This window comes from Castor canadensis, chromosome 12, assembly GCF_047511655.1.
Source record: "Castor canadensis chromosome 12, mCasCan1.hap1v2, whole genome shotgun sequence".
NCBI classification, from domain to species: domain Eukaryota; kingdom Metazoa; phylum Chordata; class Mammalia; order Rodentia; family Castoridae; genus Castor; species Castor canadensis.
Window position 1 is genome coordinate 128,878,507 of NC_133397.1, and position 15,322 is coordinate 128,893,828.

The 15,322-nt window shown below is 37.3% G+C and overlaps 1 protein-coding gene across 4 annotated transcripts in view; it reads right to left on the minus strand.

Annotated features, from left to right (window-relative positions):
• The window catches only part of Fnbp1l (formin binding protein 1 like), a 95,537-nt gene that overhangs the window by 12,779 nt on the left and 67,436 nt on the right, over nt 1-15,322 (minus strand). For 3 of the 4 annotated variants that reach the window (XM_074050961.1, XM_074050959.1, XM_020171840.2), the window contains 6 exons: nt 13,082-13,210; nt 11,367-11,513; nt 10,159-10,362; nt 8,805-8,963; nt 3,230-3,244; nt 517-626 (listed from right to left, as the gene is read on the minus strand). In XM_074050961.1, the coding sequence (XP_073907062.1) occupies nt 517-626; nt 3,230-3,244; nt 8,805-8,963; nt 10,159-10,362; nt 11,367-11,513; nt 13,082-13,210 (764 nt within the window). The remainder of the gene's footprint in view (nt 1-516; nt 627-3,229; nt 3,245-8,804; nt 8,964-10,158; nt 10,363-11,366; nt 11,514-13,081; nt 13,211-15,322) is intronic. The other variant, XM_074050960.1, reaches the window with a different exon arrangement.

A 15,322-nucleotide genomic window follows, 5' to 3' on the forward strand; every position in this document is an offset into this window, starting at 1 on the left:
AAAAATTTAAAGCTATAAACAAACTATAAGTGAGCAAGCAATGGTTGCCAACATTTTTACAGCAAACAAAGTAAGTATGTCCTCAGGTTGCTACTGAACTCCATTTATATGCCAAAACAAATTGGAAATTTATCAAAATATAAAAGGTAGAGGGGGCCAGTGTTGGTAAAACTACTCTTGACAATGAACCCTCTAGCTACTTTACAAATTTATGGAAGGACATGCTAATGGTGACTAATAAAAATCTCCAATCAAAGAAATTCCTGAATATTTCACTTTTATCTATTTTATATATGTGTGTGTGTGTGTGTGTGTGTGTGTGTGTGTGTGTGCATACATATATTTATGTACCCCCACCCCCACCCCGGTGTGACGCTGGAATCGACTCCTGAGGCCCTTGTGCTAAGCCACGTCCCCAGCCAGAGTGAAATCTAGAAACCTCCTATATGCATTCAAGCACACAATTCAAAGATCCTGAAAGAAGGAACAAGACACAGGGACTTAAGGGGACACTACTTTTGGTCTGACTCTTTCTGCAGTTCTCTGTTAAGTTCATCAATGCGCTGCTGTAGTTTTTTACGTCTCTGTTCTGGTGGCAGATGACTGAAATCTTCCAGTGCTGGCCCCTGAAAAGAGAAACTAAATCATTATTAAGGACATTTTCAGGAAATTCCATTTTTAAAATTCCATTCCATTTTTAAAATAAGAGTATGTACCAATTTTAAATTTCATATGAATTCTCTTTTAAGAAAGAGAATCTAAATAGATGTGTATTAACGAACACAGTGCTCTTGAAGAAAGAGCTCACATTTCAGTCACTTTTTAAACCATGAAGCAAATACAGAAAGCTGGCAATTATGAGCATCCCACTATTTTCAAGTGCTGGCAGAGTTAAAATGAATACATATGAACCTTCTTACAGCAACAACAGAATGGAAACACATAACATTTCTCATCTGTCCTCATCATTATTTTTATTCTTAGAGAGAACCTTTCCACATCAAACCCACTGCAGTGATGTTTAGAATGCGACAAATGTTCGAACTAAAAACATAACAAGTTTATACAATTGAGCTAAGTCAGCAACTTACCTCACACAGACAACTAATGAATGATGTAAACTTCAATACTGTACACAGTCTTTCAAGTAATCGCACTTAATAAACCATTCCTTGAGTCAGAACCACTTTTGTCATTCAGTAACAAGGTAGAATGATTCACTGACGACAAACTGTATCCACTTGTGGAGCACATTTTCAATCTTCCTTATGTAAAACCAAATAACAGACCTTAGCTGTTTCTGAAATAAAGACACGATCCAAATAAAGGATCTAGTCTGTCTTCTTTTCCTTTTTTTTTTTTTTCCCCCTTTTGAGATAGGTTCTCATTATATAGCCCAGGCTGGCCTTAAACTCACAATCCTCCTGCCTACATCTCTGTAATGCTGGGAGTACAGGCATGTACCACCATGCCCAGTCTTAATATAATCCTTCCTTAGGAAGGACACTTGGAGTCTGAAAATTTTTTAATGCTTTGATAGTCAAGAAACTATGTAATTTTTTAAAAAAGTAGATAGCATTTAGATATCAATTTTTTTTTTCAAATGATGGTTTTTTTCCCTTGCTTTTTTTTAAAGTCAGGGTCTGTGTAGCCCAGACTGGCCATCAATTTGCAATCCTCCTACCTCACCCTTCCACCAAGTGCTGGAGTCGCAGGCATACAGCACAGGCCTGGCTCCATCCTTCCTGCTGGATGTCAGTCACTCTTACTTCTGTATCAGAGACTACAACAGAATCAACATTAGCAACTACTGAACCCACTTAATATAAATCAATATTTACTTCTCATATACTCCAAAAATTGATACCTGTTGTCCATTTTTCTTTTCAAAATGGTTATTTTAAGAACTTAGTGCTGCTGAATGAACTTGTAAGGAAAAACAGGTTCCTGCTCTTACACCTATCATGTGTGCTGAACAGCCTTATTTCTAGATCTCCAAGAACACTTCTCTTGCTTTTAGGGTAAGCCAGGACAGCCCAAACATGTCACAACAGAAGCCCTCAACTCTCTTGCCCAGTGCACACTGTGGCACCCAACAAGGTTCCTGACAAAAGGCAGACCTTCTATGTGGCTTTTATTTCTTCATCTAGTCACCAGAAACAGCTGGGTCAAGCAGCAAAGCTGACCTAAGCAAAAGGATGATAAAATCTGAAGTTACTAGTTAATTATCAACACAAATTGTTGAATTCATTCTAATTATGGGTTACAGACATTAAACTAGTACATATGTGCCCAAGAGAACTATTAATTTATATACTTTTAAAAATTTCTGAAAATCTTGAAAATGTATTTAATGAAATGGAGAAATACATTTTACCATAATACGACAAACTGACCGTTATCCATGAGTAAATAGTCACATTTCTGCTTATTCCTAATCCAAAGTTCCTGTCAAATTCATTAACAGTAGCCAGCATCTAGGCACTTGCTTTTCAACATGAGAACCTGTTCTTAGGTAGAATACAAGACCTGACTCACTCTGTTGACTAGTGGTGTAAAGACGACCTCTGAGCCATATCACAATCTCTCACCACAAAGAAATTTGTAAAAGGTCCAAATAAAACTATTTTACATAGCTTCCTATGCAAGCTCCCAATAATTCTGGGGTTAGTTCTTCATAATGTAGGCCCATCAATTTGTTTGAAATAAATATGCACAGGAACATCCAAACACACACACACACTCACACGTGATAATCAGATCATCTGTGTTTTGGTTCCCCTGCAGTAGCACTGAACAAAGCACTGGCTCCCTAATGACATTAGCAGAAAATCTTTTTTGTCCTTTTTGGAAAAACCTTACAATTCTTTAGGATAAACTACTAATCGATTTTATAAGACCTTTTCTAAGGGTGTTAACAAAAGTAACTTTCTTCTAAATTCTCTTTCTGTATTACAAATTTTTTGCTCTACCATTAACTTCAGTGCTGTGTGATTACAGAGATTAGTTCTTCTCTGTGACAAGGGCTCCACCCAATCACGTTCAGGAATTTCATGGGTTCATTGTACTCAACCACACAATTTTCTAGCCTATGACATCAAGAGGTACTGGCATATGTTGGACTATGGATTAGATTATAAAAACAGAAACACATACAAGGTGAGAATGTGGAACGTAGTTTGAGATTACTTAATGTTGGACAGCATACATATCAGCACGCGAGGCTTACCATCTTCCCCGACCACTGAACAGTTCAACGGAAAACAGAAAGAAATGGTAAATTATTCACAGGAAACTAGAATACAGAAGATGCAATAACCTGTTTTTTTTACAATATTAAAATAAATTATGTACATTTTACAATCCAAACAATTATGCTAGAGAAAAGCAATTGTCAGCACATTTTGGGAAAGCAGATTACTTGCAAAAAACAAAACAGAAAAATGCACACTGATGATAATGGCAGATACTTTCTGAATTCAGCAAAACTCAAACGTAAGCAGCAATCATTCCACCAATAAATCATGCATTTCCCTTAAAGAAACTTTGCTATCTATGTACAATTTGGAATCCACCTATTAATATAGTATCGAGTACAAGTGAAGAAAGAAACATGCTTCTAGAGAGAAATCATAAATTAAAGGGAATTTTTATATAGGTGTATTCTACCTACATAGCTCTAACATTTGAAACTAAATATAAAATATTAGCCATTTAAGAAGAAATCTTACATAAAAAATTTAAAGAGTGCCCTTCTACATGCGTTAAAGAAAGCACCATTATCTGAATTTTTATGATTCAAAACACTTTTCTGAATCTAAACTTACCACAGTAAAGTGAGGGTAACATTTTTATCTTAGATGTAAGGTACTATTTTTAAAGTATGGACACATTACAAACATCTCACTGTCAAAGTAACAATTAAGTTACCCAGAACCAAGCTGCATACAGTATCCCAATAAGCACAAACGTATAGGGTGAAGTCTGCATTGAAAACGGTTTCTTCTTTTCAGTAATATTCTGAAATTCAGACTTGAAAAATGCTAAAAACAACTTAAATTTTAGCAAACTGGGTAAAATCTATTCTTCTTGATCATATGAGATGACAAGAGTCTGAAGAGACCACTCACAGTGCTCTTATACACTAGAAGTCACAGCACACCCAGGCACGCACAGACATGTGCACACAGACACACAGATACATAAGCACTCAGAGGCACAGACATGCACCCACACACAGACACACAAGTGCACTGAGCAACACAGACATACATGCAACACAGGTGCAGACACACTCAGCAACACAGACTGCATGCATACAGACAAGCACAGGTGCACACACGCAGACACACTCAGCAACATAGACACATGCAGAGGCACAGACATGCACACAGACAGCATTCACTCATGCAGACACACACACATACAGACACATGCACAGAGGCGCAGACATGCACACGCAGACATGTGCAGACAAACATGCAGAGGTCCAGATACACAGACATGCATGCACTCATGCAGAGACACACACTGACTTGCAGACATGCATGCAGAGCCACATAGACAAGCACATATGCAGACACGCACACACACACACACACACACATGCAGACATATACATATATATGAGCACTGAGACACACACGTGCATGTGCACACAGACTCACACACACTTGCACACACATACCCAGTGCAGTAAGCTTCGTAAGCTTAACCCTCACATTCATCACCCTTGGCTGGCATCTCTCAGGCTGGAGATGCATGCCAGTGGTGGGCTGCTAGCCTGACATGCACAAGGCCCTGGGTTCAAGGCCCAGTACCACAATTTTTTTTCCATTTTTTTTCCCAATTTCTAAATCATGTTTTAAGAAAGGGTGACAAAGAGATGTCAGGTAGTTTCACTGAGAATTTTTTGAAAGAATTAATTCTGGCAAAAATATCTACCCCTTATCTCTGATGAGCTGGCCATACTCACTAATGGTTGTGAAGATAAGAAGGGATGATATTTGCTAGTGGTACCTTTCCAAACTACACTTCACATTCTTTAGAATGTTAATAGTTTTAAGAAACAAAACACATGATTTATTATGTGTGACAAAATTCATAGTGAGAAAATGGAAAGATTTAAATTAAGGAAAGCTACTCATGGTATTCTTTAAATACTGTTACAATTACACACAGGACAAGAAGTAAAATATTTAAAGTCTGTGACTCATCTCTCATGATAATTCTCCCAAGGTGTATTTCTAAGTGTTCTGTCATTTTGTAATTAATATATTAATACTGTTCAGAGAAAACACAAAGATAATTATGGCCTAGATATCAAATGTTTCCATTTTTAGCTAATCTAGTTTTACTATAAATTTATAGGTCACTGAAACTCAAGTTCATTATGAAAATAGTGGAAATATATTCTGTGTGTTTTTTAAAGTAATACAACTTCACAGCAAAAAACACCACACTCATATACAATTACTTTATACCTATAAACTAGAAATGTCATATAATCACTGCATCATAAATACAAAAGACAGCTAAAAAAGAAAATCAGGCAATTAAAATTATTAAATGCATTTTTTGAAAACAGGCCAAAATTCTGAAAAACGTACTACCAATCTATAAAAGTTTCAAAAAAACAACTCTAGACTTCTGAAGATCATAATAATTTAGACACAAAACATGGACTTCTTATTGTTAAACAAATCTGTTATTATTTAATCTCATTGTTAGATAAACTTTCAAAAGAAGTGGCTGTAGGATAAAAGTTATTAGTGTGTTTGTTAAACAATCAAGTTTGGGTATGTTCCCCCAATAATGATGAACTGTTAGAACTTGACTTCACAGGAGGAAACTATAAAACCTCATCCCTCAGAAAAAGTACAGAGGCCCCAGTGCCAAACTCAAAAATACTGCTCTCACATCCTCACAGATACTGGGAATTGTATATACTATTTTTTTTAAGAAAAGGTATTTTGAAGAAAACAATGTCCATCAAATGTAGCACAAAACAAAGAGTTTCTGAATCGAAGGGCGAAACTCAGTGGCTAGGAAAAACCTTGAGATCTGCTCATTCTGTAAGGTTAATGGACTAAAAAGTCCACATATGTGCATGTAAGGACACATAAACTGGATTATTAAGGCTTGCTTTTCCTCCATTTGGATTTTTGGAAGGAAACGATCTCTATAGCTTAACATGAAACAGCACCTAGTAAAACTCCAACTCCAACCTAAGAGGAAACTCCTCAACCCGAGGTTGCGATGTCATCCTCCAACCCTTTCCTTGGTTGGCTCGCTGTGTTTTCTATCTTGCACACTGCTGGCTTCTGGGGTATGGTAACTAATACTGAAATTGGGAGATTTCAGCCTTCTAAAACTGTAACACTATACTGTAAGGACATAACTAAACTTCTTAAACTAGGCCCTATAAAAACAGCGCGTGGATATTTAAAGCTAAAGCAACACAGAAGAATAAAATAATGGCCAACCAAACAGTTTTCAGCACTGCATTTATGAAATTCTACCTGCAAAGTGTTCAGTTAGGAAGAAGATACTGGGCTGTGTTGTAGCTCAATGGTGGCGTGCTTGTGTGGCAAGGGCAAGGCCCTGGCTCTCACCCCAGTGCCACAGACAGAATGAAGATACCACACGTTTAAGCATCTCTCTCCAAGCTAACTGCCTAAAATGCTTTTTTTAGCATTCCATTGACTTCTTATCTCTGTGGATAGAGAAGCAATGTAGATTTTAATTCTACCCTAACACAGGCAATAGAAATCCTAAATATGATTTCCTAAAGTCTTTCAAACAAGTATCAAGGGCTGGTTAAAGTAGACCATCATGCCAGAGGGGCAGTACAGACTCATCCAGAAGGACTTTTCCAAAAGGTCCTAAATAGCCTCTATTGTCACATACAGAAGTTCATGTCATTGGAGAAGAAAAAGGAAGTCACAAAGGGGATATAACACAGTGAACATTTCTCTGCATTACTGACAGTAGAGAAAGTTGTTGTGCTGTTTTAATACAAGTGTAGATGGTAATGTACTCTTACCCTGAACAAATATATTTTGTTGTAAAGGTGTCCAAAATGCAATTTGATGTCAGAAAAGAAGAAAGAGAAGGAAAGAGAAGACAAAAAAGAAAGAGAAGGCAGGGGAAGAGGAAAAGGAAAGAACCCACTATTAGTGTATTATTACTATTAATGATTGGACTTTGCTTGCTTTAGTTTTTTGAGACGTGGTATCACTATGTAGCTCTGGCTGGCCTGGAACTCCTGAGTTCTCCACCTCCTGAGTGCTGGGATTATAGGCAGACACTACCACATGTGGCAAGATCAGACTTCTGACACTGATAAGACTGAGTTCTCATCTACTGGTGATTGTACTTAAGGCTTTCCCCCCACCCCCCAGTACTGGGGTTTGAACTCAGGGCCTCCACCCTGAGATAGGGTCTCATGAACTATTTTGCTCAGGCTGGCTTTGAACCATGATCTTCTTGATCTCTGCCTCCTGAGTAGCTAGGGTTACAGGTGTGAGCCACCGATGCCCAGCCTACTTATGTTTTTTCAAATGTCCAGAAAAACCTTACAAATGAGTTTAAGTTATTGGCTATGTATATTAAAAGCACAACCAAAAAAAAAAAAAAAAAGCACAACAATGGGCTGGGGGTGTGGCTCAAATGGTAGGGTGCCCGCCTAGCAAGCACAAGGTCTTGAGTACTACCAAAAAAAAAAAAAAAAAAAAAAAAACCCACAACCTAAAAATCAAACATAAACAAGAAAAATTAGGGATCTGGGAGTAGTTCAGTGATACAATGAGCACTTAGTATACCTAAGGCCCAGGGTTCAATCCCCAGAATGGGGGGAAAGAAAGAAAAATTAGCCTTGATAACACAATAATTACCTATCAGTAGTTTAACAGCTGTCGCTCAAGAACACTTTAACACTGCATTTGCATTCTGCTGGTCTATACATTTTCATTTGCAGAGTACTCTTAGGAATAATCAAATGTCAAAGACTGGCCAATTTTTTAACAAAGAATAAAGGAAAAACTCTGGTAAAAAACAGTTTGGATTTTTCAGTTCAAAAAAACAAATTCCATATGATAGCTCAATATTTTTGTAAGATTTACAATTACAAAGTACCTTCCAATATATTAATTTGACCTATAAACAGTCTTTATATTTAACACAGCTATCTTTAATCTTTTTCTTTTTGAGGGGGAGGGTACAGAGGGAAGACAGGGGCTCATCCTAGCCAGGCTAGCTTTGAACTTGAAATCCTCCTGCCCTAGCCTCCCAAGTGCTGAGATTACAGTTGTGTACCACACTCAACTTTTTATTTTTTTCAATTAATTAGAAATTATGTTTTCGCTTTTAAAAGTAAGTGGGGCAATTAAAATCAAGCTTGACATTCTACTGCCAATAAAACAAAACTTTATAAATCGTCCGGTGAGGTCAGCATTAGTGACTAATTATTACAAGAGTAACTCCAGTGACAAATTACTCAAAGTCTTAAAAATGTAAATACATTACAAGACAATGGTGGACATATGGTTTCACATAAACGAAAAAAATAGCTAAAATATGATAGTACCCAGCACCCTCTTTATAATACCATTCTTTCACGGTTAAGCGTTTCAAATGTCACAAAGAGGAGTCGTTCTTAACTTGAGGGCAGCTATACTTAATTGTGTGGTATTTTTACACTACTTATTTACAGGAGAGAGCCTTATAATGAGGGTGGAGAGTATTAAAAGCCACACTACACACACGATAGGCCATCATGCATTTCAACCCATCTTTAAACTTACCCCTCTTTTGAGGCTTCTGAAAGAAGGAATTCTGGGCTTCCCTGTTTTTATTTCATTCATACAATAATGCACGGGCTCAATGGAGAATGTGAGAAACTGGGACCCGTTAGAAGTACTGGATGTGAGTAAACTAGCAGGGGTTAAGGGTGGGGACTGTGGCTAATGCGGAAATAAAGAAAGGAATCAATAAGCCAATGTGCATAGCTTTTCCTAAATGAAAATTCTACTTCTGTCAACATACTTTCCACAAAATATACCTCAAAACTTTTAACAAAAATATTACAAGAAAATAAACATATCCTTTTAAAAGTCATTTATGTTATACCATTCCACTTGACATTTTTACAAGCTGACAGATTAGAAACAAAGTTAGAACAATGTGACCTGCATTAGAAAGGTCTCTGACTTCTGCAATATTAGCACCACCATGGATTCTTGTACAGGTCTAGTTAACCTACACTTGTCAGGAAAAAAGGCTAAAGTTATCACACAGAATATTAAACTGTAATGGATTATCATCATAAATAAGCCAAAATTTGTCTCAGACTGTTTGTATTGCATCCTTATTTCACCTCTTTTTAAATAAATTTTATATTCCTTTTATTTCTAGGCTCTTCTAGCTACTCCCATCTAGCTGAAAATGGTCTCATCTCTCAACTTCTTGACTGGACAATATTATTAAAAGCACGAATAAAGCCTGAGCTAATTATAACTATACTTTTAAAGATGGTTTCAGTGTATAAGAATTAAAATACTAAGTACAACACATCCAACTGAAGGTAAGTCCGTTCTCCTTACTGATGTGACACTTTGACAATAACTAAACTGGAGAAAGACAAAGCACTCGTTTATTTCATTTGCTCGATATTGGGCTGTGTTTACCTTCCTAAAACAAAGAGCACATTGAAAGCTGGGGTTTGACAAGAGGTTAAGAATAAGAGTCTCTTAGAAAGCTAAAGGTTTTTTTTTTTTTTTTTTTTTTGTAGGGGGGGACGGTACTGGGGCTTGAACTCAGGGCCTACACCTTGAGCCACTCCGCCAGTCCTTTTTTGTGAAGGGATTTTTCGAGATAGGGTCTACAAACTGTTTGCCATGGGCTGGCTTTGAACCTCAATCCTCCTGATCTCTGCCTCCTTAGTAGCTAGGATTACATGCGTGAGCCACCACGCCTGGACAGAAATAATTTTTATTATTAGGGTATCAAACTGTTTCTCAACAAGTGAAAGGTTCATTGAATCAAACTGAAAATATTTACCCACCATTAGGAATAAATCATTATCCATTCATGTCTATGTTGACTTAATTGACTTACTAAGAAAATCTGATTAGCATACAGGAATTTTATGGCTTTTACCTTAGGCTTCTTTCCAAAGAGCCACAATTTGCCCTTGGCCTTCCCTACTGTGGTTTTGGCATCCACCTTCCCACTCTCCTGTTTGGATGCACTGATGGTCCCATCAGAAATTGTTCTATAAATATGCTGACTGTAATCTTCAAAAGGAAAGTCTCCTGGAGGTTCAAAACCAGACTTGAAAGAGTCTACCACCATTTGAGAATCCTACATGCAAGAAACAAAATTTAAGCCATTTCATTTTTTCATAATACCACAAAAGCTTTCAAAACTTTAATCAGTGCAAGGAAACAAAAGTTTAAAAAAATAATTCTACAATAACACCAAAGGTTTAAGATAAGTAAGTTCTTCCTGTGAATTTGTAATAAACCCACAAATACCTTAATACCAACAGAAAAACACCCTAACTTATAAATTACATATATACATAATACATATATATGTATTATGCACACATATACACATACCTAGATAAATAATGTACTTTGAAGCTCCCAATTAAAAAAGCCAAAAATTGTCTTTTCTTTTTTAAATTTAAGGATTCCATGAGTTACAAGAAGGCTCTTCACTAATATCTACTTATAACTTGCTATGGAGGCTAAAATATGTTCTTTTCCCTTGCTCTCCCTTTGTAGTCTCAGTTTCTGTCAACCTTGCTTTTTGGTCATTTAAACATTCACTGAGAAATTGCCAGACTCAAGACTCTGCTACACCTTAGTCAAGATACAATGTGGTTAGACTTATTTCCTCAAGAGGAAAAGCTATGCTGTCCCCTCTACTCACAATGTCTTTTCCTCCTCAAGGGTCACTATTCCATATACTACCCATGTTTCTTGATCCAGTTCAAGTACCAACTCCTGTGGTTAAAGGCAACTCTGACAACTCTACATCTACCCGATCCCATCCTTCTCTAAATTGTCACTAGATAACAGTATAATACAGTTTAACACACAGTTCAGAGTTCTAACTCTGGATTAGAACTGAAAAATAAGTGGAGAACTGAGAGGGCTAGAAACATTTTTTTTTTTTTTAAAGAATAAGAATTGCAGCAATAAGAATAGTCCTCAAGAGTCCAAAGGAATCTTTTACAAGAGTTTCATGAATGGGATGTAATTCAGAGTCAAGTACCCAGCTAGGTTAGTTAGATCACTAATCTAAGTTGCATACCTACAGCAAATCCATTCATTCAAAAACAACTGCAGAGCACTTACTCTTCTTTCATCAACTGATTTTGCTGCAAGAATCATTCCTTCCAAACATTTTGAAATGATGGGAATAACTTTGCGTTCTGAGTCTGCAAATCCTCTGTAACATTCACTGAGTTTAACCGTCCTTCGCTCATCCATTTCTTGTAGTTGCTAACCAGGAATTTAAAAAACAAACAAACAGAAAAGGATAACTGAATTTTCTTATCATTCTGAAGGAAAGCAATTAGTGACCCCTCCCAAAAAAATGAAGATAACTACCTTAATACACGGTTGTTTTTAATACCTTTTATAACAAGTACTACATAAATTCTTAAACTCTGAGGTCTCCTAAATAGTAAAAGAAAGAAAAAAAAGTATCTGGGCTTTTAGTGCATCCAAAACCAAGTGACAGTGATTTTCAAGTATTCTAAAACAACCCTACCACTTCCAGTCTTGTCCCCACCTCTCTGCCTTCACTCTTCATATTTCTTATCGTTTATGTTTCCAGAGAAAGTTCCACTGGAAGATAAAAAATCTAGCACTAACTTTTAGAAGCAATTAGCCTATAATATATATAAGGCTCAGACTTCCAAACCCTTAAACTAGTTCAGAATGCTTTGCTAAGATCTGGCTGGACAAAGCATTCACGGCTGCTTACATGCAAACAGGTACAGAGAGTCTACCATAACCTACAGTTCAGTGACTATCAAAGAGGTGGCACATGTAAGTCCGAGCTTGAAGGTACTTTTGGCACTTTACATTTGCCAGCACTAGCTTTTCTCTTCCTAGGAAGCAGCTACACTACTCAAGTCTTCAAAGTCCCATAGCCTTTGAACCACTTTTCCTCTTCCCTTCCCAGTGGAGGCCTCCCCAGAATCTGAGAACTAGCTAGCAAGCCTGGATAGGCAGAACAGTGAGAACTGGCAGGCTGGATCCTCAGGGTTCAAAGACCAGAATCAGATGCCCATCTGTAGTCCACCAATTCTCATGAAACTTCCTTTGTACTTCCGTCACAACTTATGTGGGAAACCAAGTAAGCTGGGCTGACTTCCTTTCCACATGAGCTTGCTCTCCTAGGTACAACCTTACTCTATATTATTTTACTAAATTCCTTTCTAACTTCTCTTTCTTCTAGAAAAAGCAACAATACAATTTAGCCCTCCTTATGCTTGGCATCTACCTTCATTAAATGATGGTAGACAGCAGTGATAAACAAGCTCAAGGCCAGCACTGCATAACAGTTACCTTCCAATAGAGCCAGCAAGACAAGCAGCAAGGAGAAACCAGGCACACAAAACATTTTACATTTATTTCTGCCATCTGCGCTAATGTCAAATTCTAGATGAACAGATTACAATACGCAATCTCAACGAATTCTCCTACAAAATCAAAATACTCAATGAAACAGTATTAAAAGTCATCTCAAAAATGTCATTACTTTAGTGGACTATTTATAGCATTCATAATAAGTGTGATTTAAAAGAAAGGAAAATTTACTTCTCAGATAATAAAGAAATTTCTTATCACCAATCTTGGTGCCTAGTCAGTCTCGAAATACCCTGAAGTCTAAGATTTAAAATTTAAGTATTGGGACTGGGGATCTGGCTAAGTGGTAGAGTGCTTGCTTGGCCTACACAAGACCCTAGGTTCAATCCCCAGCACTGCAAAAAACCACCAACACCACAAACCCTTAAGTATGACATTTAAAGACCACGAACTTGAACTCGAAGGGGACATACCTTGTAGATCTGAGGGATCACCACGTAGAAATGCTTGTGCTGCTCCCCGTTAAAGTTCTGCAGCTGGGCAGCATACTCATTCTTATTCTCGTCAGCCATGTGGGTACGCAAGTTCAGCTGTTGTTTGGCCTAGAGGAGAATTGATCAAAATAACAACCAACAACAAAATCACAGCAATTCACTTTTCTGAAAATGATTCTAAAACCAGAGCACATCAATGGAGAAACTAACAGCTGACGTCAAGAGAACAACAAAGTAGTCTACCTCTTTCCACCTGCTGATATTGTCTACATTTCAGGAAGGCTACAAGATCCTTATTCCCTTGCCCCCACTGTAATACTCCTCCTCCCTTGCTATCCATTCAGATAATCTGTCAAACAAAAACACAAGACCTTATCTGAAAAGATAGCTAAAGGCAAAAAGGGCTGGGGGCATGCTCAAGTGTTAGAGCACTTGCTTATTAACAAGCATGAGAAGGCCCAAATCCAAGTACTGCCAAAAACAAAAAACAAAGGTGAGTTTGAATATATAACAATGGTTTCCATGTCTACAGAACTACAGGTACTTTAAGTAATATGTATCTAAGATACAGCTCAGTTCTCAACATCTTACAGAAAGTCAAATGAGTATCATTTACACTGATGAGATTAGGATATAAACAAAAATTATCAGTTCTAGATGTACTGGAGGTAGTCAGGGTAAATTTCTCAACTGTTCTAAAATAGTAGGAAAAATAAATTAAAACTTGAGCTTGCCAGCATAGTAGCACACACCTGTACTCCCAGCTACTCACAACAATGAAGTGGGAAGACGGTGAATTCAAAACCAGCCTGAGCAACAAAGCAAGACCCCATCACAAAAAAAAAAAAATTTGAGCTGAATCATTGTACATACCAGGGCTTTATAAATTCTAAGGCACATTAATTATAACTATACCTCACTATTCTAATTCTAGTTTCAACAAATGTAGTTGTTAGACACTGGTAGTCTACTAGTTAGATCTTCCCAAGTGAAAAGCAAACTGACCTATTTCAACTATAGTGTCATGGGGACTAAACACAAGAGCCAAAGTATTTCTACAGAAAAGACACATCAGCTTCCAACCTGGAGTCTGAAGTAGGCATTCATTTACTTCTTTCCCTTTCTCTTTTCACTACAAACCACAGTGAAACCAAGGAGGGTTCTGAATTCCATGGGAACTCCTGTCCAAGAGCAGCTCTGATTCCCATTGGTTGGGGCAGAGGTTCCAGTGAGTACAGAGGAAGGCAAGGCAAGGAGCTAAAACTACTAAGCCTCCCCTAATTTTCTAATAACTAAAGAAACTGCAAATAAGTGTACATAGAAAGGAAGCTGTGAACACCAAAACTCTGAGTAAGTTACCCAAACTAACTAGAAGACGTTATAGCCAGACTTTAAGGTGAATGGCTAGTTCTCTCTATAGCTAGAATGAAGTTAAGTACAAGTCCACTTATCAAGTAACTTTTCTTGCCTACTACCTGTATGCATCCATTATCTGATGAGTCACAGGAGTGTTTACTGAGTTAATGTCAATCTGCAAAAAGTCCCCCATGTACAAAACAGTGCTTTCTGTAACTGTGGTGGCCTAGTTTATTAAGTAATGGCCACACATTGATTATGTGTGTGATCACAGAGCCAGAAAGAAAACTGACAGAGGAGATCAAAATGAGTATCTAAAAACGTTAGTATCAGGACAAAATGTAATAATGGATAAAGACGCACATATAAATTAAAAAATGTGTGCAAAATTCGGGGACTCAACAGGATCAATCCAAACAGCATGGCTGCCCAAGTCTCAATGTGTTTAGATTATGTTAAGATACAGTAACTAGTCACACAAGGGAGGTAATCAACTCATGACTAATCAGACTATACCTTGATTACAATGTCCAACTTCAGAAAACTACTTTAAGTGAGATATTGATGAATTAAAGGATATCCAAAGGAAAGTAATCATAATAAAAGGTAACTTAAAGCTATTTTACATGTAGAATAGCTGAAGAAATGGTATGGTTCACATAGAGGCAAACAGTTTACTGCAAGTATCTAAACAGCTGTTATCTTGGTTCAAGGCTACCCCAGGCAAAAAAAAAAAAAAAAAAAATAGTTAAGACCCTATTTCAGTAACAAGCAGGATGTGTTGGCAGACCAATGTAATCCCAGCTACACGGGAAGCCAAGGTAGAAGGGCTGCAGTATGAGAGTGGCCCTGCACAGAAAGCCT